Below are 23054 nucleotides of genomic sequence, written 5' to 3'. Positions count from 1 at the left end.
GGGAAAACATGGATCCTACTAAGGGGTCTTCATCTTCAGCAGATGCCAGGCGTCAGCTAAGTTTACAGTACCCCCCCCCGCCCCATGTCCCCTTTCTGCCATTCTACTTGGGCGGCACCCTGGCACAGCAGCCTGGCAAGGGACAGACTTCCTTTTCCCTTTGTCAGAGCTCAGTAGCTCCCCGGGGCTGCAGAGAGAGAGAGAGAGAGATGTAAGGCGGATCAGCAAGATTTGACTAAGAAAAAAGAAAAAAAGAAAAAAAAAAAGAAAAGAAAAAGCCCCCCCTCCCCAGCATCCTAGCTGCAGCAGCCAAGACCAGGTGTCCAAGCCTGTGCCCTGGCTCCCTTTGGGCCCCGGAAGTGAATTTCCCTCTGAAGCAATTTCTACAGCACCAATTGACTGACATAGTGCTCATAATTGGCCATCGCTGGAAGGAGGAGACTAGAAAAATGCAGATAAAAATATCCCTGTTTTTTTTTTAAATGCACATTTCTAGCTGAAATTGGTGGGAAAGATGTTTTTTGAAAAGCCTTCATCTCTAAGCATGTAATTACCAGGTACAAGAACCCCCATCCAAAAAAAAAAAATTACAAGAGGACAGGAGAATGTGAACATATTCCCTGAGGGAGGATGCTGGGGGCCAAACTCAAAGGAAGCATCTATAAATAAAGTGGTCCCCTAACTTCTCACTGTTCTCAGCGAGGGAGACACCTCCCCCACTATGAAGAATAGAAGCTCAAGGCACGCAGCCAGTTGGCAATTCTGACCCTGCCTTGACTCTTGGTTTGAATTCTGCCTCAGTCTCTCTTATCCCAAGGTTTTCCTGGGTGGGGAAAGGTATGATGTTCCTCCCGAAAATGCATCAGTAGATACCATCCATTCCTTATGTGTTGTTCTGAATATGACTGGGGGAGGAGAAAGTCTTGGATTCAAAAGTCTCTTGCCCAGTAGACCTCCTAGCTGGTAAGACCACCTCATCTCCAATGGAGCCTCCTGGGCTCAACCTGAAATGCCTGTCTTGGATCTGGCCTCAGCTAACTTCTCTGTCTCTCTGTCTCTCTGTCTCCCCCCCCCCATATGTGTAGATAGGTGTATGTGTTTGTGTGCACTCCTGTGCACATGCCTGGATTTTTATGTGGGTTCTGGGAGACCGAAATTCAGGTTCTCATGCTTGTGTGACCCCTCTCCCCAGGCCCTACCTACTGACAGTGCCATTAACCTGTTCGTGACCTTGTCCCATCAAAGTCTGGAACTGCACAGCTGACAGCCAGCACCCAAGGCTAGCAGGATTTGTATGAAGGATAAAGTTGAGGCCGCTCAGTGTTACAAATAGAGGATCCATGTGACTTAACTGCCCCATGGAAGTTACCATGGCCAAGTTCAGCACTGGACAAGATCTGAATATTGGGATAAGAAGGTGGGGAGAGTCATTTTTAAAGATGGGTTGTGAGGACCTCAGAGGGACACTCTAGCTTTCCAACCCTGACTGCCTAGAGTATTTGGGGATGCCCAACCTTCAGTTCTTTTCCTTCTATTTTATCTTCAGGGTTCAAGTCTCCACTTTCAACCTACAGGTATGCAGGGCTGCATCCCAAAGGAGTCACTGATGTGGATAAACTTGGTCCTCAGTTTCCTTGAAACACAGGCCCCCCACACCCTTCCCCACAGATGCATAAACCTTGAAGCTTATCTCTCATCTCCCCAACATAGCCCAAGAGGGAGGAGCCTATGAGGCAGGATCTGGTTTGCCCAGATAAGACACATTTCAATTTCAGAATCATCTTGGTGAAATACTAGAGACATCTGTACCACATCGCCGATGGAACGCAGCCTTTCTAATTTTATTAGCTAAGAAATGTCTTGTTGGAGATAATGAAGGACGTACGAGGGAGCAGTAAAGGGAGGCATTATACTAAATGGTGTGTTGCCTGCATCGGCGACGGCTGTGAACATGGGTCTGGAAAGGAGGGTGAACACAGAGCTGCTGGGACCCCACTCCAGGAGCCAGCCCTAAAAATGCTGCTCATTTTAATTGCTGTTTGACTGGTTATTTACCAGCTTTGGAGGAAGCAGAAGGAGCCTGGCCATTCAGCAGAGTAAATGTAACCCAGAGAGTTTCTCATGGGTTAGATCAAAGATGATGAAGATTTCCATAGGCCTCAGGTGAGCTGTGGCCATGACCCTGGCCAAACCTTTCCCCTGTGTCGGCCAAGCATGTCCCTGACCATAAACAGTAGTCCTCAGTGGAGGCTGATGTGGCTCCCTCCAGGAATACTTGGTAATCCCAGGAATAATTTTTAACTGCCTCGGGATCTATTGTCTAGAAATGGAGAGACCAAGAATGCTGTGAATCTTCCTACAATAAAGAGACCCCTTCCAAAAACAGGAAAGAAAGGCAGTAGAGTTGAGGTTGAGAAACTCACTGAGGCCTGGATAGTCCAAGGTGTCTTGACTTAGGCTGATTTGCCCAGGATGACCCCTAATATAGCAAGACCTAACTGAGATGAGGCATGTGGCCTTCACCACCTGTAGAGGGACTATGACTTCTGTCTGACACCAGCCCTGAGGCTTTGGGGGAAGATACCTCCCTACAGCTGTGGAGTGACAGGCACAATTCACTAAGAACAATGGACCTTTCTACTCTGAGCAGGACTTGTTAAGGGACATGTGAAGGATGAAGTGAGGTCTAAGGAAGGAGTGGGAAGCTGCACATACACCTGGTACCAGGGAAGGATGCCACCTCCTCAGACAGCACAGAGAGCCTGCCAGCTTAGTGGCTGTCAATCAGGTACTGAGAAAAATGAGCCTTGGCAGATACAGAGGTCCTGGGCCATGAGGTGGGGATGGGGACACAAAGTGTACTTTGGAACTGCTGGACTGAGCCTCAGTTTCCTCATCTGTCACAGTGAGTGTCAAATGGGGCACAGCTGTGAGCATAGGAAAGTCCAGAGAAGGAATTGTGTAAAACAGAGGTCCTGCAGGGAGGGAGAGGCAGTGGCTTCGCCACAGTGCTGGTGACCCGGACATTCTGTAACTTCAGACTGTTCTGAAACACAGATGAGGGGGAGCCTGGGAAAGAGTGAGGAGGCCAATAACAGACAGGGAAAGGCACAGCTCTCCCAAGCCAGTGCCCACCACTGAGCCATTAGAGTTTCTGGGTTATGCAGGTGCTGCTGTGCTGGGGTTGTCCCCGGGTGTCCAAGATGGGATGCTTCCAAGGCCTGAGAATAGCAAAAGCTACAAAGCTTAGATCACATTCCTAAAACAATTTCATCTTTGTATGTTACCTGTATGCATCCCAAGGACAGTCAGCCTCCTATACTGCCTGTCCCTCTGCTGTGGGCCAATCAACCATGCATAAAATTATCAGGAGAAATTTGTACTGAACATGCACAAGTCTTTTTTTTTTTCCACCATCATCTTACATATTGTGTTACCCAGTCATCTAGGCTAAAAGGTACTCGTTGTGTAAAATAGTATACTGTTCTGTGAATGGACTGGAGAATCTGCACTCATGGGGTTCTTTGGGGCTCAGAGACATGATCCTGGTGGATACTGAGGGATAACTAAGCTGCCTCATCTCTAGATTTCTTAAAATGCCCAGCACAATGTCTGTGTTGATCACACCTGCCATCCTGTGTGTGCTATCCTGCTCTTAGGAATTCATGTTCAGTATAGAAGCATTTTTTTCTTCCTGAACATTTTTTCATAGTTGAATCTGCAGGTGTGGAGACAGAGGACTGACTATATTTTCTTTATATTTGAAATAACAGTATGGGGTGTTTCTTTGTTTTGTTTTGGTGAGGGCCTCATAGCATAGGCTGACCTGGAAGTCACTATATAGTTGAACTCCTAACCTCTCTCTACCTCTGGAGTGCTGGGGTTACAACGTGTGCCACCACACTGTGCTCTAGTAAGTCTTTAAAAAGTCCCCCAAAGACAAATGTCTGTGCAGATGAGACATGTCCCAGGAAGATAAGGAGACAGGAAGTGAGAGAAGGGGGGTAAGGATCTGGGAAGAGAGTGGCAGGCCGCAGTCTATCTGCTGAACGTAGAGAGGGGGGTGCTGAGAAATGATGCCTGATGAAGCAATGGGAAGGACTTTTCATTTAGTAAAGCTAAGGTTGGTGAACTTACACATCTAAATCCTGGGACAGGGCCAACAGGCCTGGGTTCTAAGCTAGGTCACAAATCCCCAGCTGTGTGATCCTGAATGTGAGTTCTTCCTCTCTGAGTCTTAGCTTCCTTTCTGGATAGTTGGGCAATATCACCTGTGATAACAATATGAACTGTGACATGGGCATGTCAGATGCTCAGCCTTAGAGTGGCTGAGAAACTCCAGATGTGGGGATCCTTAACCAAGCATTCTTAACCCTGAAGAGACCCCCAGGACGCCTTTACCAGATACCAGGTGTAACTGATGAATGGCATGTAGTAGAAAACTCCCCACGTGGAATGAAAATGAAAGTTTCTGATTATAATTTCTACCTTTCTCCCACAGATGATGGGCCTTACTCAAAAGGAGGGAAGGACGCACTGGGGCCTGATGGGGCCCTGGTGTGCCGCCGCCAGAGCATTCCAGGTATGGTGAATCGTGCTTTGCCTGGAGCTCTGCCCTGAGAATTCCAGTGACTCATGGAGTGTGGGCACTGCCACTAACTGGTCCTGTGCCCTCCGTGTGTCACTCATCCTCTCTGGTCCTCCCTGGTGGAGGCGATGCCATGCAGTCTAAAGTGGCTGAGTGCCTACCTCCCTGCCCTAGCCTCCCCAGTCTTGATCCCAGAGTGGGCACTGCCTGCTTGCTCATCCCCCTGTCTGCCTACAGAGGAGTTCCGGGGCATCACAATGGTGGAGCTGATCAAGCGTGAGGGCAGCACTCTGGGCCTGACTATCTCAGGAGGAACTGACAAGGATGGGAAGCCCAGGGTCTCCAATCTGAGACCTGGGGGCCTAGCAGCCAGGTGAGAGGTGTGGGGCAGTAGATAGGGCACTGGGAGACAGATAGGTGAGGACCTTGATGTCCGCCACGGAGGAGCCTCTAAGTGGCTGGTTCCTTCAATTCTGCTATGGCCACAGCATCCCTTCCAGGCAAGACCATGCACCCTCTGACCCTCCCCCAAAGCACGTTCCTGGCAGATTCCCATCAGGTTTCCAAGTGTACACACTGTTCTGGATGTTTCCTTAGACAACAAGGGCTGGATGTTGGCCCGAGCATCCAGACAAATCAATCAGAAGGGCTGCAGAAGACCATGGGAAGAAAATAAGGGAGGAGTGACAGATGGGACACCATGGCTCTACTTTGCGCTTATACAGAATGGTCAGAGATGTCACCATGATGCTGTCACCAAGCCAGCACAGTGGGACAGGCTGAGGAGTTCTGTGTGTCACACCTTGCCTTGGTTGATCAGGTGCTTGTGTGGCCTTGGATAAAGGAAGGACCACTCTGAGTCTCAGCTCTCTGAGGATCCCAGGGGAGGGTGGTGTGAATGTTGGTACCCAGAGGTTATCATTGGTCCAATGCAGACTCTGGCTTTCTTGCTGTAGAAGTGATCTGCTGAATGTAGGCGACTACATCCGCTCAGTGAACGGGATCCATCTGACCCGGCTCCGACACGATGAGATCATCACACTGCTGAAGAACGTGGGCGAGCGCGTGGTGCTGGAGGTGGAGTATGAGCTGCCCCCGCCCGGTGGGTGCCCTTGGACAGGGAACCCTGTCCACTGCCTCAGGCATGGGGGTCACAGCTGCCTCCCTGCCCAGGCCTAGGGGGCATTGGGGATCACCTAGACAGGGTGGGTGATGTCTAGAGGCTGGCCACACATGCTAGGGCATGAATACAGTATGTTGTCACCAGGTGGTGGTGGGACCCTACTCATAACTTGTCATTTTGCATAGTTGGATCAAAAGGAAGGTCTGGGGACATGGACTGAAAAACCTGTTCCCTAACCCTTCGCTCCTGACCCTACTGCCCTGCACTGAGCACAGAGGCCTAGGACTTCTCCCAGCTCTGAATTTTCAATGTTAGTCTAAAGGCTTAACTGGAGTGATGGGAAGCAAGCCTGGCCTAGCGCCCAGTCTTGCTTCATCCTGTGCTCTGCTGTGGCCCTCATGAACAGTCAGGTCCTCTCCACTGTCTGTGGTGGACTAGGTGTGGGCAGAGATAAGGAGCTCCCAGTGCCCCGCCTCCTCTGCCTGTAAAGTAGAGAGAGGTCAGCTGTCACTGTGACTCTATGACTGGTCACTTCACAAGTCTTGGGCACAACTATCAGCACAGAGATGTGACAGAGAGACTCAAAGGAGGCCTCGATTTCTCCATAGCTCCCGAAAACAACCCGAGAATCATTTCTAAGACAGTGGATGTCTCCCTCTACAAGGAAGGCAATAGCTTTGGATTTGTTCTCAGAGGTCAGTGTGACAGTCATCCTTGGAGTTGGGATGACAAGAACAAGGTCGTTGAGAATCCATGCATGTTCTGTGTTACATTAATAATTGCAGCATACATTCTGCTTAGAACTTTATCTCTTAGATGAAGTTCTCTTATCTCTTTATCTCTTAGAACTTTATGTCTGTGTGTGTATGCAACATGGCATGTATGTAAGGGTCAGAGGACAGCTTGTAGGAATCAGTTCTTTCATTTCATTGTATATATGGGTTCTATGTACCAAACTCAGGTCATGAGGCTTGGCAGCAAAGAGCTTTACCTGAACCATGTCTCACTAGCCCTTGCTTAGGACTTTAAAGGACCCTGGACCACTGACTGAGTCAAACATTAAGTGGACAATTGTGGGAAACAATGAAGTATGCACAGCTGATGAGAGCCCAACAACAGAGATGGTAGGGAAAGATTCGCGCCAAAGTTAGGAGTAACTGAGTAACTAGGGCAAAAGGAAGAGAGGATGAGGTCACAGGAAGTGCATGCTGTTTGAGAGGATGTGGATTGTTTCTTATTTCTCATCCCACCTGTGGGGAAGGAGGATGCTGAGCTGGCATTAAGGACTTTGCTTACCAGGGAAACTTCCTGTTGAATTCTGTCCAGGAGGTGCCCATGAGGACCTGCACAAATCCCGCCCATTGGTCCTGACTTACGTGCGACCTGGTGGCCCAGCAGACAGGTGAGCCTGCCTGAGGCAGAAGCATCTGCATCCTCTGGCCACTTGACACATGTAGATGTGGGTGCTGTGGGGCCATCTGAGGCCCTGCATCTTCACATCACTTCCCAGATGGCAGACTGAGGCCAGGAGGGGACAATCTGCCCAGAGTCACTCAGGGAATTAGTTGAGGTGGCTAGGAGAGACCCCAGCTTTCTTCTTCCCAGGGACCTTCAAACTCGGCTTGTGGCAAAATGCTGTGGGCCTTGTGACTGGCCATCACTGGGACTGTCTGTGAAAGCCTCTTAAAACCCAGCACTGCCTGGCTCAGCCCACCAGTGTCTAGAGGACAGGGTGTGGGAGAGGAATATGTCCAGGCCCTGCCCCATCCCCTGACCCCTCACCCTTGATCTCTGAACAGGAGACTCCTGACCATTTTAAGAGAAGCCCAGACTAGGCTTGTTGTTGATCTAAATTTGTCTTTGGTCTGAGGCCCTACATGAGTCACTATTCATAGAACCTCCTGGAATAGCTTTGGCACCTGTCAGGGGTGACATTCCAGGGCAGGGATTAAGCCCAAACTGGAGCCCTGTTGAGTTCTTTCCCAAGCTCATCTGTCACTAGGCCAGAGTCACCACTGGAAAATCAGGGTGGGGACAATGGGAGGAGACTCTATAATGGGCAACATGGTGCCCATAGGCCACCCCCATCTCTGATGCTGTGTGTCCCCAGCCAGATATGCCTCTGGTTCAGGAGGTGAGTGAGTATTCTTGAAGAACACCCCTAGCTCAAACATGCTGTGATGTAGAAGGCATCAGAGCTGGCCTGGCACATTTTACTTGCCCTCTCTGTCTGTTCAGCCCTAACTTCCTCAGGCTTCCCTGCATCCACTGACATCTCTGTGCCCTTCAGCTGACTGGTCTTTCACCTCCCCCACAGGGAGGGCTCCTTGAAGGTGGGTGACAGACTGCTCAGCGTAGATGGGATACCACTGCATGGGGCCAGCCACGCTACAGCAATAGCCACCCTGCGACAGTGCAGCCATGAGGCCCTTTTCCAGGTGGAGTACGATGTGGCCACCCCAGGTACGCTGGAGTCTGAGGGCAAGGGCTAGGGCAGGAAGAGGTCCCAGATGCTCAGCATTACAAAGGCTGTGTGATCTTGGACCGGTACCTTAGCCTCTCTGAGTCTCTTGATTTTGTCAGGCATCTCCTGATTTCACTGGGGATCTTGTAGGAACAGTACAGGTGAAGTCTCTGGTCCTGTGGGGGAGGGAATGTCAGTTAGCATACTGAGTAAGGCAATGTGTGTTAGGTGGCAAAGAAAAGAGCATAGGGAGAGGAAAACCAGCACATGTGTGTGCACACACACATGCACACACAAGCAGCCTGCCCATAGGTTCTAACCAGGACATGAAGTGAAGGAGTGAACCTTTGGGGAAGCTCTAGGTAGCATGTGTACATACAAAGGCCCTGGGGCAGGAGTATTTGGCCTGAGAGTGCAGCGCCAGCCTGGCTGCAGGGGAGAATCCAAGGCAGAAGCAGTGGAGGCAGAAGCCCCAGGGCTACAGAGTGAGGAGCTGTCTCGGGGAGACCTGGTATCAGACCAGGGTGCTTGAGGTGCAGATAGAGGATGTTTCTGAAATATGATGGAGGCCCAACCTGATTTGCTGGTGGCTGTATGTACCGCTTCCCCTCCATGCCACCCCTTTCCTCAGTAGTAAGGGTTAAAGGACAGGAGGGCTACTCCAGGTGGGACAGTGAACATGTTTACTTTCTACAACTCTTTCTCTTTGTTTTCCTCTCCCCATCATTCCAGACCCCGTGGCCAATGCTTCAGGTCCATTGGTGGTGGAAATAGCCAAGACCCCAGGATCTGCCCTGGGAATCTCTCTCACCACTGGCTCTCACCGGAACAAGCCAGCTATTACCATCGACCGCATCAAGCCAGCCAGCGTGGTGGACAGGTGAGACAAGGCAGGGGAGTGCAGAGCCGTGGCAGCCCGTGGCTGTGTCCCCTAGACCAGCCCCTCTGTGCCCCTGTCCCACAGGAGTGGTGCCCTGCATGCTGGAGATCACATCCTGGCCATCAATGGCACCAGCACAGAACACTGCTCACTGGTGGAGGCCACCAAGCTCCTGGCCAGTGTGACTGAGAAAGTACGGCTGGAGATCTTGCCTGCACCCCAAAGCTGTCGGCCCCTGAAGCCCCCAGAGGCAGGTAGGCAGCTTAGCAGGTCTGGGAACCCAAAGTTGGGATGAGATGGGGAGAATGGGAGAGTCACCAGAGTTCCGGGATGGAAGCCCTGAGCAGACAGGAGGACTGTGTGAAGCTCGTACGCTGCCACACTTGCCAGGGAAACTGAAGCTGCACAGGGTTCTGTGGGTAGCACTCATCTGGGAACCTCTGGGCCATGGCCTGGCCTTCCTGCCTGTCACTGCAACTGATGCCTGGGCACAGTGCTTGGCACATAGTGGGTGGCAATGTGTGTGATCAGGGTGTTCCTTGCCTCACTGGCTTGGACAGGGCAAAGATCTTGGATCTCACTGTGTGTGTTGGGGAACTAGTCTGCTGAGTGGCTCCAGACATCTGTGATACTTTCCTCTTCCCTCTGCCACAGTGAGAGTACAGAGGAGTGAGCAGCTGCACCGCTGGGACCCATGTGTCCCCTCTTGCCACAGCCCGAGGCCAAGCCACTGCAGGGCCCCCACCTGGGCACCTGGAGGCCAGGACCAGAGTCGATGTAATGTACCTGCTGCCGCAGCATGGCTGTCATCCTTCCTGGTGGGCGGCGTCTATTGTATGGGACACTGGAGCAGAGGGCTGCCCCTTGTCATTCAGCCTGTCCCTAGAGGCCTGTGGAAATCCTAGTCAGGGAGTCACACAGTAAGGGACTTTGGTGAAGGGCAGAGGGGATGCCTGTCTCTGTCTATGTGGCTGTATGGTTCTCCAACTCCACCCCTGCAGACCAGGGCCCTTCTGGGGCTCACAGGGCTGTGCTCTGATCTCCCCAGCCTTGTCCTCAACTCCCTTCTCCTCACCAACCGTGAACCCCGCCTTTCCCTGTGCCAACGCCAGCACCCTGCCCCGAGGACCCATGAGCCCCAGGACAACAGCAGGGCGGAGGAGGCAGCGAAGGAAAGAACACAGGAGCTCTTGTAAGCTGGAGGCCGTCCCCATGGGGCCCCAGTGTGGCACAGCATGGGGCTGGGGGTGAGATTTGGGGTAGTGTGCCAAGTAGGGTGAAGAATGGACTTAAACATGCAAGGCTCACCCTGGTCCCCTGGGTGTGGTGGGCCACACATTGGAGTTCCCAGCCATGACAAGAAGGAGCCTCTGAAGCTCTTGTGTTCAGTGTCTGAGGTCTGTCACCAAGAGCCTCATAAGATCATTCTTGTGATGTGTCCAAAGAAACCCGCAAGGACAGAAATAGGTTGAGGATAGATTGCCTGTGGTAAGATGCAGGTTCTGGGGCAATGGGTGAGGAGTTAGTGATTCCTTTCTTTTTCTGGTTTGAGACAAAGTCTCACTATGTGGCCCAGTCTGATGTAGAATTCAGTCTTCCTGCCTCAACCTCCCAAGTGCTATGATTTCAGCCATACACCACCAGACATGGCCAGGGGTTCCTTTGGGAGGGAGGGAATGACAATGCTCTAAGCACCACTTGGTCCATCCTGGGATGTGAACAGCATGTTCATCCAGCACATTTATCATGTATATGCTTCTCAACTGTCAATCACTCTATACCATCTCTATTGGCCAGGTTGGCAGATGTCTGCTTACTGTACTGAATAATTCCCAAAGAGCAATAGCCGTGGGGCGAGGGGTGTATCTCAGGCAGTAGATTGCTTTCCTAGCATGTATGAAGTCCTGAGTTTTATCCTTAAGTACAGAATAAATGGGCAAAGTGACATATGCCTGTAATCCCAGCATCCAGGATGGGGAGATAAGAAGGTCAAAGTCATGCTCAACTACGCAGAAAGATCAAGGCCAGTCTGAGCTACATGAGACCCTGTTTCAAAACAAATAAAAAAGTGCTATAGTAGTGATTCTAGTAATTTTTTGAGAACATACTGGTATAATAATTATATTTTATCATTAGCTACAGTTAATCTCTTTCTTCCTGAGATTTGCTTGTAGGTGAATTCTCATCATGGGTGTCTGTAGACTTCAGTGCTATCCATAATTTCAGCCATTTCCTGGGGTCTGGGAACATATGTTCTATGGATACAGGGGGTTCTGTAATATAATAAATAATACAGGCTTCTGAACCTCTGTTTTACAAAATCACAGTCTCTAACTCCTAGCCACTGGTTGTGCAGGGCAGACGCCATAATGCCCCTGCACAGACATAGAAACCCAGACCCATCCCAGGTGGCCCCGGGATTCCTGCACACCTGCCACTCTGGCTCCCAGACCTCTTGAGGACTCTCAGTGGGCAGCTCTGGAAGGCCTCACCAGTGTTCTTCTGAGCATTAAACCCTCCTTTCCCACAGTGTCACTGGCCTCCAGCACGGTAGGGCCAGGTGGGCAGATTGTTCATACGGAGATCACGGAAGTTGTGCTCTGTGGAGAGCCCCTCAGTGGCTTCGGCCTCCAGCTCCAGGGAGGCATCTTTGCCACCGAGACCCTGTCTTCTCCACCACTGGTGCGCTTTATTGAACCTGACAGCCCTGCTGAGAGGTGAGCCCACTGCCTTTATGGGCCTGCAATTTGGGGAGCTCAAGCCCTGTGGATAAACTGAGTCACAACTATGGGCCCCAGCTTCACAAATATACCTTTCTTAATCACCATATTGTCCCTACCTCCAGCCCATTTTACAATTAAAGAAGGGGAGGCTCAGAAGGGTGGGTACACTTACCTAGAATCACAAAGTACCTAAGCCCTGCTGCCTGACTGCCTCTGGGACTCGGTGTGTCTTGTGAGGACAATTGAACCATCTCCAGTGAACAGACAGAGAAACTGAGGCCCAGCAAGCTTAAGCCCTTAGCTGGAGGGGGTGCTTGTCACAGAGACCAGGAGCCGAGAGTGGGCCCCCACCTTGCATCACAGCTGGGGTTCAAGTCATTGGCTTCTTCTTCCCACTGGGCTCTGGGGGTTAGGTGTGGTCTGCTGCAGGTAGGGGACCGTGTCCTAGCCATCAATGGCATTGCCACTGAGGACGGAACTATGGAAGAAGCCAACCAACTGTTGCGGGATGCAGCACTGGCCCGCAGAGTTGTTTTGGAGATCGAGTTTGATGTGGCAGGTGAGTAGACCACCCATCTACACACACACACCCTGAGACCCTGGTCCCCTCACCCCCTTTCTGCTCCCTGAGACCATGCACAGTAAATGCCTAACCCCTGCATAGGGAGGTGGGAGTGCCATACAGGAGTCAGGAGGACAGAGTGGATTGCGTGCAGCAGGGACATAGAGTGGGACTGAAGGTCTCCGGAAGCTAGATCAGGGTGTTTGGTCCTGGGAGGTCTACACTATGTGGATAGGACACTGCCTTCCTCTGCCATCTGTTTCCCCATCTGTCAAACAGCGGGAGACAGGGGTGTGGAATGAATAAGTGACAAGTTGTGAAAGCGCCTGGATCCAAGGGGGCCAAGTTTTGTTGCAAGCCCCACACTGGCTAGCAGGTACCATCTCTGGCCTCTGCCTTGTCTCAGCTGTTTGGAGCCAAACTGTCAGCCCTCTAGGCCTCAGCTCCCCCCTACATCAGGCAGAAGCAGCTGGGTAGGGCTGGAACCGTCACTTTCTGATATTGCCCTGCCCCAACCCATGAGAGCCAGAGTGGGTGCAAGATGCTGATCTCTGAGCTCTTCCGGAGTCTCTTGTCACCCTTGGCTGTTGGTTCACAGAATCTGTCATCCCAAGCAGTGGGACCTTCCACGTGAAGTTACCCAAGAGGCGTGGCGTGGAGCTGGGCATTACCATCAGCTGTGAGTCCTCTTGTCACCTTAGTGGTTTACCTCACCACATCTCCACAATGGGCTGCAGCCTGATTTATAGAAGGGAAACTGGGGCACACAGAGGTGAGATGATTTGTGCACAGCCACCCTGCCAGGAAGTAATGGGATCAGGAGTCAACCGTATCTTCTCACAACCCCACCTTAAACAGGGGCCCTTCGAGATTAAATTCACAGCCTGTCTCCCCTGCTCCACAGCAGCCAGCAGAAAGCGAGGAGAACCCCTGATCATCTCTGACATCAAGAAGGGCAGCGTTGCACACAGGTGGGACACCACATGAGCAGGGGAGTGGCCATGGGGGGGCAGTGCCCACCTGTGCACCAGGCTCCTCCCATCTGCACCCCCACTCATGCAGGACTGGCACCCTCGAGCCAGGCGACAAGCTGCTGGCCATTGACAATATCCGCCTGGACCACTGTCCCATGGAGGACGCTGTGCAGATCCTACGCCAGTGCGAGGACGTGGTCAAGCTGAAGATCCGGAAAGATGAGGACAACTCAGGTATGTGCCTGGGAGACCACGTCTGATGGCCACCTGCTCCGGAGAGCTGGGAGGGCTTGTGCATGGATCCCTGCTACCCACATTCCCATGCTCCAGGACCCTCAGGAGCCACTGCAAAGCTCCCGAGTGTGAGATATTGACAGGACTGATGTGCAGGGCTGATATCTGAGTGGCTTGCGGGTTGCAGGGCTGGTCCTGGCATAACAGAGGCTGGCCTGAACTGGTGAACAGGGAAAGAAAAGGGGAAAGAGGCAGGAGAAGCATAAGGGGGTGTTGAGGAGTGTGACAAATGGAGTGTGAACCTCATAGCCAGAGAGGCAGTAAGTTTGGGGCCCTCACCCTGGAGAAGACGCTACTGGTGACCAGTCTTGTTTTTTTTTTACCCCTCCCCTTGTTTCCCTTGTCTCCTGTTCTTATTTCGTTCCTGCTTCTTTTTTTTAATTTCCTTTTTACTCATTATTTTTGTTTATTTTGTTTTTATGTATATGGGTGTTTTGTCTGCATGTATGTCAGTGCACCACGTGCATGCCTGTTGCCCAGGGAGACCAGAAGAGGGAGTCAGAGCTCCTGGAACTGGAGTTACAGGTGGTTGTGAGCAGACATGTCGGTATTGGGAATTGAACCCCATTCCTCTGGAAGAGCAACCAGTGCTCTTAACCCTTGAGCTATCTCCAGCCCCTGCTTTCATTTCTTTCCCCTTTCCTTGTGTTTGTCTTACCCTCCCCTCCTTCCTTTCCCGGTCCTTCCTCCTCCCTCCCTCCTCCCTCCCTCCTCCCCTCACTTCTCTCTCTTTTCTTGGCTGTAAATCTTGAGTTGCTATGGGTGGCATGTGAATCTGTGTTTCTATATCTTGGTTCCATGTAGTGTTTTTCTTTCTTCCCTTCATGGCACTTGGGCAGCAGGCTGGGAGCCTGAGGTGACCTCCAGGTCCCCAGGTTGTACCCTGAAGGCCTGAGCAGGTGTGTGAGGGGTTGTTGAAGTCATAGGTGGTTGGAGAGTACTGAGGCTGGGGAGGGGTGGGGACCAGCCCTCCCCATCCTGGTCCCCACCCTCAGGAGTCTGTCCACTTGTAGATGAACAGGAGAACACAGGCGCTGTGAGCTACACGGTGGAGCTGAAGCGCTATGGTGGACCCCTGGGCATTACCATCTCCGGCACTGAGGAACCCTTTGACCCCATCATCATCTCTGGCCTCACAAAGCGTGGCCTGGCTGAAAGGTAAACTCTGTGGTGACACAGGAAGTCCTGGGGACAACCAGGAAGCAGAAGGTGGGCTTTGGGACCACCCAATCTAGATTCTTACTTCTGTTTCAGCATTGAACAACTCAAAGATAATCACTTCTCTGAGCACCCGCTCCCCATCCTTCACAGGAATTTTGCCTAGCCCAGCAAGCAGAGCAGAGGAAATGGGGACAGAATGGGCCAGGGGACCACAGCTAAAGGGTCCAGCAGGGCAGAGTTGCCTCTGAGAGTCTGTCCCCTTAGTGTCAGCACTATGAGGCCTCTATGTGTCTGAATATCAGGGGTAGTGCCCCATTGCTAGACCCCCTAGTGAGGCTTATCCTGAGACCCTGGGGCTTCTGGGCTGCCTGCTACTCAGAGTCTCTGTGGCTGTGCCAGCGAAGGAACCTTGAGAAGCAGGTATCCTGACTTCCCCTTGGTGAGGTAGATAGAGGTGATGGAGGACCTGGGTGAGTGAGCCCCATCTTTCAGCTTTAGCTTTGCAAGGGATGAGTCAGGGGCACTAGGAAGTGTGAGTTGCCCTGCATAACAGGGCAAGTGCTGGTGTGAAGAGTGAACTTCATAGGGTCTGAGCATCCAGCGCAGCTGTCTAGCCAGGATCCTAGCCAGAGTCCAGACTCAGGCTGGACTGCTCCTGGAGCGCCCTCTACTGGATTCTAGAGAGACTGCAGGGGCCTAGTGGAGCCTGGGGACTCCAAAGTGCTGGCTGGAATGGTGGGTGGTTCACAACTTTCTAGGCAGGGCAGAATAGTCCAGAGCAGCTGCAGTCCCTGCGGCCTTGCACTCCAAAATGGCTTTCTGAGTGAATAGAAATTACTCTTAAATAAATATGCATTTCAACATGTAACCAACATGCATTTTTTAAAGCTATCGTGCAAAGTAATGGATTTCATCATGGCATTTTCATAAGAACATGCCACCATTTGTTCTTACTCCTCCCCCAAGGCCAAGCCTCTATCCCTGTGCCCCCCTCCTCCTGATCCCCTTCCTTCCCTTACATAGCCCCCTCCTGTTCAGGTCCCAAGTATCCACCCACTCTCCTCTATTTCCCCTGTGCCCCTGCTCCCTTATAATCTGGTCCCTGTCAAGGTCCTTTTATAATTGCCAGAACCCCTCCCTATATAATTTTAAATCTAGCTTCCACATATGAGAGAAGACACACATGATTTGTCTCTCTGAGTCTGGCTTATTTTTTTCAGCTTAATTATTTCCTACAAATTTCATTTTTCCCTTTAAAGAATTGTTACCTTGAACCCCACCTGCCACCTGCCTCCGTCTCCCAAGGGCTGGGATTAAAGGTGTGCACCGCCACACTGGGCATCTATTTTCAGTTTCTTGAGAAGCCTCAACATTGACTTCCTTAGAGAGTGCCAGGCCAGCCTGTGCTACATAGGCTAGCCTGTGCTACACAGCAAGACTTGTCTCAGAATGAGAGGAGGAAGAGGGTGACTTTGAGTTGAACTAACAGAGGTACAAAGCCTAGAATCAGGGGAAGAATTGTCCAGCAGAAGCTCTGAAGATGACTTGGATCCTTCGCCCCTCTCTTTCTCTCTCCTCTTCCCTCATTCTCTCTCTTCCCATCTCTCTGAGGTGGGAGGGGGCTCAGGATTCCCCTGTGTTTCTGGAACACTGAGAATACCAGGGTGTGCCGATCTGCCTGACTATCCTTCCTCATACACAGCTGGAGCCAGCCAGGCCTGTGCCTTGGGCCTCTGTGGGGATTTGAAGGCAGAACCAACACACTCTGAGGCCTGAGCATCTGGACCTCATTTGTGCTCTCTGTCCTCTCTCAGAACTGGTGCCATTCACGTGGGGGACCGCATCCTGGCCATCAACAGTGTGAGCCTCAAGGGCCGGCCCCTGAGCGAGGCCATCCACCTTCTGCAGGTGGCAGGGGAGACTGTTACACTGAAGATCAAGAAGCAACTAGACCGTGAGCCTTGCCACTTCCTGGGGATCTCCTGGCCTACAGAGGAAGGCCAGTCCTGGGTCTGGCTATGTGCCACCAATCCAGAGAGAGGTTGGGGTCCTTGGACCAGCTGATGAGGAGGCCTAGAGAGAGGGGCCCTTTGCCATAGTTGCACAGTGGAGTATGGGGTACACTTTGGGTCTAAATCATGCTCCTCACTGCTTCATATCTCTTCAGGTCCCTACATGTTCCTATGTCCTATGTTCCTATGTTCTATGTACGCCACAGTTTATCTGAGTCTTGGGGGTCTTCTTTTTAATCTGGCCTCCACTGTTATTTACCAGATGACCTTTGACTTACTGTTCATCTTCACAAACCTCAATTTTCCCATCTGTGTGATGGGTTTACTTACTAGTATGCCCCATTCACATGGCAGCAGCCAGATTGCCAGGTGCCTGGTAGTTCCCAGAGATAGGGAAACTGAGTCTCATAGAGCATCTGTGTCTCTGAAGTCACAGGTGATACTCCTCTTCCCAGGTCCCTTCCTCCCCCGCCAGTCAGGCAGCCTCAGTGAAGCCAGTGATGTGGACGAGGACCCTCCAGAGGCCCTCAAGGGAGGCTTGCTGACAGCCCGAGTCTCACCTGCTGTACCCAGTGTGGACAGTGCTGTGGAGTCCTGGGGCAGCTCGGCCACAGAGGGTGGCTTTGGGGGCCCAGGTAACGAGCCTGGGATCTTGGACCGGCTCTTGTGGAGGTGATCCCATTGCCTGCCCCTCTGGAACCTTCTCTCTCAGCTTCAGAGGAAGCTCCTGAGGGTGACCTGACCAACTCCACCCTTCCCCTGCCCCTTGGAGGACTCTGTAGTCCCATCTTTCCTCATCACGAGCTGAGCACAGAGCATCTTCCATTCTGTCTCTCTCCTTATCCCCATACCTAGCACATAGCAAGTGTCAGCTCATGTTCATTATACACATGTGAGAAGTGACAATGCACAGGTGAGAAGGCAGACAATGCTCTCTTTGCCAGTGTGGCTGAGGCCCACTGGAGCGGCCCTCTGGCCTGTGGTTTAGGCTCAAGGAATTAGAGAAGCATCTAGGGGTTCGTGATGGATCCCCACTCTGTTTCAGTTAGGGCCTTGGCTCTCTCTCCCTGAGTGTCCCCATCCCAAACTCCAGGGAGCTTATGCTCAGGACTCCCTGCTTGTCTTCAGGGCTCCTGCAGGCAGGTCTGGGAGTGTGGGCCAATCAGAAACTCCCTCTCAAGGAGGCCCATGAGCAGGCCGCGCCTGTGGAGCTGACCATGGTGCTGGAATTTCAATGTCACCTGCTGGATGGCTGGATGTTCCAGGGACTTGCTAGGGTGACCTGGACTTCTGGTCTCTCGGGTCACTTGAGCCTGAGAAGGGTACAGATCTGCCCAGTGGTATCCAATTACTGGGAATGAGGGATGGCAAGACAAGGATGGAGAGAAGACCTACATCCCTCTCTCCACCTCCAGGCTCCTACACTCCACAGATGGCAGTTCGGAGTGTGACTCCCCAGGAGTGGCGTCCCAGCAGACCAAAGAGCAGCCCCCCACCCATTGAGCCCCGGAGGACAAGCTACACACCTGGCCCTGCTGATGAGAGCTTCCCGGAGGAGGAGGAGGGGGACTGGGATCCACCGATGAGGTCTGTGGTGGGAACACTAAGTGGGGGAGGTAGCCAGAGGGTAACAACATCAGGACAAGGAGAGCTGGGATGACAGAAAAGCATTCCTGGCCTGAGGAACAGGGCTGGAAAGGGTGGCCTGTAGAAAGATAGCAGCAAACCTGTCCTAGTGAGACAGCAGCCCGGCTTGCTCCACCTGAGTCTGTGTGAACTGCAACACCAGACTCAGAATGTGAACCCAGACTCACTCTTCAGCTCAGACTGCATGAGGCATGACCCTCAGTTCACAGCCACCAGTCCTGGGCTGTGCATGTTGCATGTGTATGACTGGGCTGGTCCAGCAGCCAGCTCCCAGAGTGGGTCCCCACAAGAAACACCCATGCCTCCTCTGCCTGGGTTCTCCTCTCTATCTGTGCTAGCATTGTTCTCCTTAAGAGCAAAGCCAGGACTTTGAGAAATGAGAACTTTGTAAAGCATGGTGTGGCAAATGGCCAAGGGCTCTGAGAGCTGTCAGGGGTCAGGTGGGCCACCAGGATGGGTGCCATCCACCCTTCCCCCAGCACAAATATCCCACCTTCTCCATCTATCTGTGTCCTGGCTGGTTCTGGTTCTGTCCTGTCACTGTTCCGTGGTGCCATGTGTCTGGGTGGGATCAGAGGCTGTCTTCTGGGGCTATCCCATGGATCTTTCTGTCTGTCTCTGTCTTCTGTCTGTCCGTTTGTCTTTCTTCTCAGGCGTCCTGTGTCATCGCTTTCCACCCCGTCTCATCTGCCCCTGTTCTAATTGGCCACCAACAGTCACCCCTGCGTCTCTCCCCCCCCCCCATTCTGTGTCACCAACCACTGCCCTGGGGCCCCAGCACTGCCACCGAGGACACCCGCCTGCCTGCCTGCACACCCTATGGTCCCTGGAGCCCAGAACTGTGCCCTGGGCAATGAAGACTCCTCAGGCCCGGCCCGCCCACCCTCCTGCCTGCCAGGAGTTGACGCTGTGGTTCCTGTTGCAGCCCAGCCCCTGGCCCCGCCCGAGAGGAGGGCTTCTGGAGAGTGTTTGGAGAGGCCCTTGAAGACCTGGAGTCCTGTGGTCAGTCAGAACTACTAAGGGAGCTGGAGGTACTGTTACCTGGCCAGAGGACCTGCTGGGCACCATGTCTAGGCACACTGAAGGGCTGGGGAAGGCTACACATTGATAGGGTCAAGCTCCTATGTCACCTGGGGATGTATAACATCTATATGACAAAAGCCACTTTAAAAAGGAAGGTTTGGGGCTGGAGATGGCTCAGTGGTTAAGTGGAAATCCATGTAAATGCAGAGTGGGCATGGCAGCCTGCTTGCAAATCCCAGCCTCTGGAAGGAGAAGTCAGGGAATACCCAGACCAAGCTAGTCAACAGATTAGCTATTGAGATCCTGCTGCAATTAATAAGATGAAAGAGCAATTGGGTGGAGGGGTTGATTCTGGATGTCAACCTTGGACCTCCTCATGCACTCAGACACACATGCCTGTGCACCCCCATACATGTGCACATATGCCCATGCAAATACACATATCCACATATGCATATCACATACATACATGATAAATTGAAATGGTGAGGGGGATTTGTTTTGGCCCACACTTCCAGGACACAGTGCATCATGCCAGCACATGAGGCCACAGCAGCAGGAGAGTGCTAGTCACTTATCTGCATCGAGGAAGCAGAGCCTTGAATGCCGTGCTTGCTTCTATATTCCCTTTTGTTCAGTCCAGCCCATGGGTTGGTGCTGCTCACATTCAGAGTGGATCTTCCCTCCTCAGTGAACCCAATTTAATGGACACGTCTCCAGGCTTATCTCCTCACTGGTTCTGAGTTCTGACAGGTTAATAATCAGCATTAACTGTTACTGTATGTGTCCTCTCACCTGGGCACCCTGGGTGTAAAGGTGTCTTTATACACAGACAGCTGTGAGGGACATGCACACACATGCATATATTTAAGGCATGCATGTCTGAGTGTGTGTATGGAGGTACTCTGAGGCCACCCTGCTGTCTTTGTGGATGTGTGGCATATACGCACGTGGTATGGGTGATGAGGGGGATATAGGGGCCAGCTTTGGGCAAGGTCGACATCACTCATGTATGAGACTGGAGGATCTGACAGTCATTCTGTGTTCAGTTTAGGGAACAACTGAAAGCTGATTCATCTGCTACCAACACCACCCCCATTTTACTCTAGCATTTGTTGCCTGAGGCCACTCCTCCATCAGCCTTGCCAATTAGCAGGTTTAAAAACAAAAACAAAAAAAACCCTCCTGTTTTGGTTTTTTTAATCTTTTCTGTTTGTTTTCTGTCTTGCTCATCTTAATATTCATTTTATTAGACATTTTTTTAAACATAAGTAAAGATACTTGTCCTGGTTTCTTAGCGATTTACTTTCTACTCTTCTTTCTTCATATAATATAGTTCAAAGCTATGAGGTGACCTGTAAGCCCTGAGTTGGCTGTGACCCCAAAGGTTTTGTTTGTGGGACTCTTGTTGTCTACTCAGTATCAAACATTTTAATGGTTTCTACTGCTGGGTGACTTAAACTCTTGAAATCTGCAGAAATGCATGTTTGGGATTGTCATTGTCAGGGTTTCTATTTCTGTGATAAACACCAGGAGGAAAGGGTTACTTCCACATCATAGTACATTATCCAGGGGAGTCAGGCCAGGAATGCAAGGCAGGAACTTGGAGTCAGCAAAAGATGAAGAGGCCTTGGATGAGTGCTGCTACTGGCTTACTCCTCGTGGCTTACTCAGCTTGTTTTCTTACACAGCCCAGGACCACCTTCCCAGGGTGGCACCTTCCACAGTGAGCTGAGCCCTCCCCCATCAATCTTCAAAAAGGAAAATGCCCTGTGGGCTTGCCCACAGGCCAATCTGATGGAGACATTTTCTCAGCTGAGGGTCCATCTTCACACATGACTCTAGCTTGTGTTAGATTGACATAACAGTATCGAGCAATTTCCTACTTTAATCTCTCTCCCAACTCACCAAGCCTCTCCTTGGCTGTATTTATCCCAATATTTAACCCAATTCCTAGAAATTCTTCCAATTTTTACATTTTTTATTTCCCTAACATCTCTGCTTTTCACATCTTGAGAATTTCTTTTTTAACATCCTTTTAGCTCCCTACTTTTTTGTATGTTTTAGACAGACTTAAATTTTCCCTTGCATTTTCTATTAGTACTAGCCACCAGAGTTCAGGTTCACCAGTCTGTTGTGTCTACATGGTCATGGTTGAGGTTTGGCTATCTGTTGTGTCTATGGTCAGAGTATAGGTTCACCTCTGATGGGTCTGTGGTCAGATGGACTTTCCAACTTCATTGCCGAGCTGCCTTAGCTGCAGTTACCCATGCCCTCTATTCTCTGTGGTAGAGGAGTATCCCTAAGGTCTCAAGTCTTTGAACTTCACTAGCTCCAAACTAGTTTTTTGCCTGCGTGTATATGTGCCCTACATGTGTACAGTTCCCACAGAGGCTAGAAAAGGGCATCAGAACTCAGGAGTGCTGATTACATAGGCTGTGAGTGCCATGATGTAGCTGCTGGGAACTGAATCCAGGTTTTCTGCAAGAGCAGCCTGTGTTCTTAACCACTGAGCCATCTCTCCAGCCCCTTTACCTTCTATTTTGAGACAGGGTCTCTTATTGAACCTGAAGCCTAGCATTTTGGCTAGACTGTCTGGCCAGTAAGCCCCATGGATCCACATTTCCATCCTCCATATAACCCTAGGATCAAGGTGCACACTTCCATGCCTCTACACAGGTTCTTGGGACCTTGACCCAGGTCCTCATACTTGTGCAGAAAGCACTCCCCCCACCCACTGAGCTACCACTTCAGCTCTCTACTCTCTAAGGACCCTTACCCTAAGATCCCCAGCCTCTGATCTTACTCGGTGGACTCTGGTTCTCCAAGAGGTGAGGACTACCTTTAAGAGATGTGCAAAAGACACCTACATCCACTGCACCAAGGTTCTCCCCATCTCCTCCCTGACAGCTTGCCTGGCCCTAAAACAATTGTTTTCTCAGTCTTCCTGGCACTTGGACATCAGTGCCAGGCAGAACTATCCACCAGAGTGGAAATTATTTCTAGGCTGGGGAGATACATGTGTGCCTAGGAAGCTGAGTATCACAATGGGAAAGGCTCGCCCTACTTTGACAACTCTGTGTCCCCTACTCATATGGTTTGTGGATGTTCCTTTCTAAATGTGGTACTCTCAGCTCACACTCACCTACCAGGCACTTCTGACTCTGCCCACTGCTCCATCCTTTGGCACGGCTCTGCTCCTTTCTCATCTCCATGCTTGTCCAGATGACCCTTTTCCTTTGACTTTTGCTTGGCAACTCCACAGTCCCACCATGTCCTTCCTGGCCACCATGCCCTCATAACACACACAGGTCTTCACTAATTACTTGTCCCAGAGTCACCCTCTTGCCACCATGGGATAAAAAGTCACATACTTACTGTAGGCTGCAGGCTACTGGAAGACCTTTATCCTCCAGGCTTTCCCACAGTCCAGCTTTGCAGTGTTCCCTCTGCCAGTGGTGCTCATGTCTCCCCTTCCTGTTGGAGATAGCAGCTCTGGGGACATCACTGGCTCCTCTCTGGCGCCTAGACTCTCACTTCCCATATGCCTTGATGATATGAGCCGAGGCTCAGAGCCCTAACTGTGGAGTCAGATTCTGAGTT

General features: G+C 51.4%; 1 protein-coding gene across 1 annotated transcript in view; it reads left to right on the top strand.

Moving 5' to 3' along the window:
- Grip2 (glutamate receptor interacting protein 2) overlaps positions 1 to 23054 on the top strand; it is a 29319-nt gene that overhangs the window by 3235 nt on the left and 3030 nt on the right. The window contains exons 2-20 of the mRNA XM_051203317.1: positions 4502 to 4582; positions 4826 to 4961; positions 5545 to 5690; positions 6320 to 6406; positions 7038 to 7113; positions 8029 to 8174; positions 8908 to 9055; positions 9140 to 9309; positions 9710 to 9832; positions 10104 to 10247; positions 11586 to 11772; positions 12192 to 12337; positions 12939 to 13311; positions 13403 to 13548; positions 14622 to 14766; positions 16584 to 16723; positions 17237 to 17416; positions 18197 to 18368; positions 19354 to 19459. Of these exons, the coding sequence (XP_051059274.1) occupies positions 4502 to 4582; positions 4826 to 4961; positions 5545 to 5690; positions 6320 to 6406; positions 7038 to 7113; positions 8029 to 8174; positions 8908 to 9055; positions 9140 to 9309; positions 9710 to 9832; positions 10104 to 10247; positions 11586 to 11772; positions 12192 to 12337; positions 12939 to 13311; positions 13403 to 13548; positions 14622 to 14766; positions 16584 to 16723; positions 17237 to 17416; positions 18197 to 18368; positions 19354 to 19459 (2852 nt within the window). The remainder of the gene's footprint in view (positions 1 to 4501; positions 4583 to 4825; positions 4962 to 5544; positions 5691 to 6319; positions 6407 to 7037; positions 7114 to 8028; positions 8175 to 8907; positions 9056 to 9139; positions 9310 to 9709; positions 9833 to 10103; positions 10248 to 11585; positions 11773 to 12191; positions 12338 to 12938; positions 13312 to 13402; positions 13549 to 14621; positions 14767 to 16583; positions 16724 to 17236; positions 17417 to 18196; positions 18369 to 19353; positions 19460 to 23054) is intronic.

This window comes from Phodopus roborovskii, unplaced genomic scaffold (assembly GCF_943737965.1).
Source record: "Phodopus roborovskii unplaced genomic scaffold, PHOROB, whole genome shotgun sequence".
Classification (NCBI taxonomy): domain Eukaryota; kingdom Metazoa; phylum Chordata; class Mammalia; order Rodentia; family Cricetidae; genus Phodopus; species Phodopus roborovskii.
The sequence above is the reverse complement of the archived record's forward strand: the minus strand, read 5'-3'. Positions and strand labels throughout refer to the sequence as shown.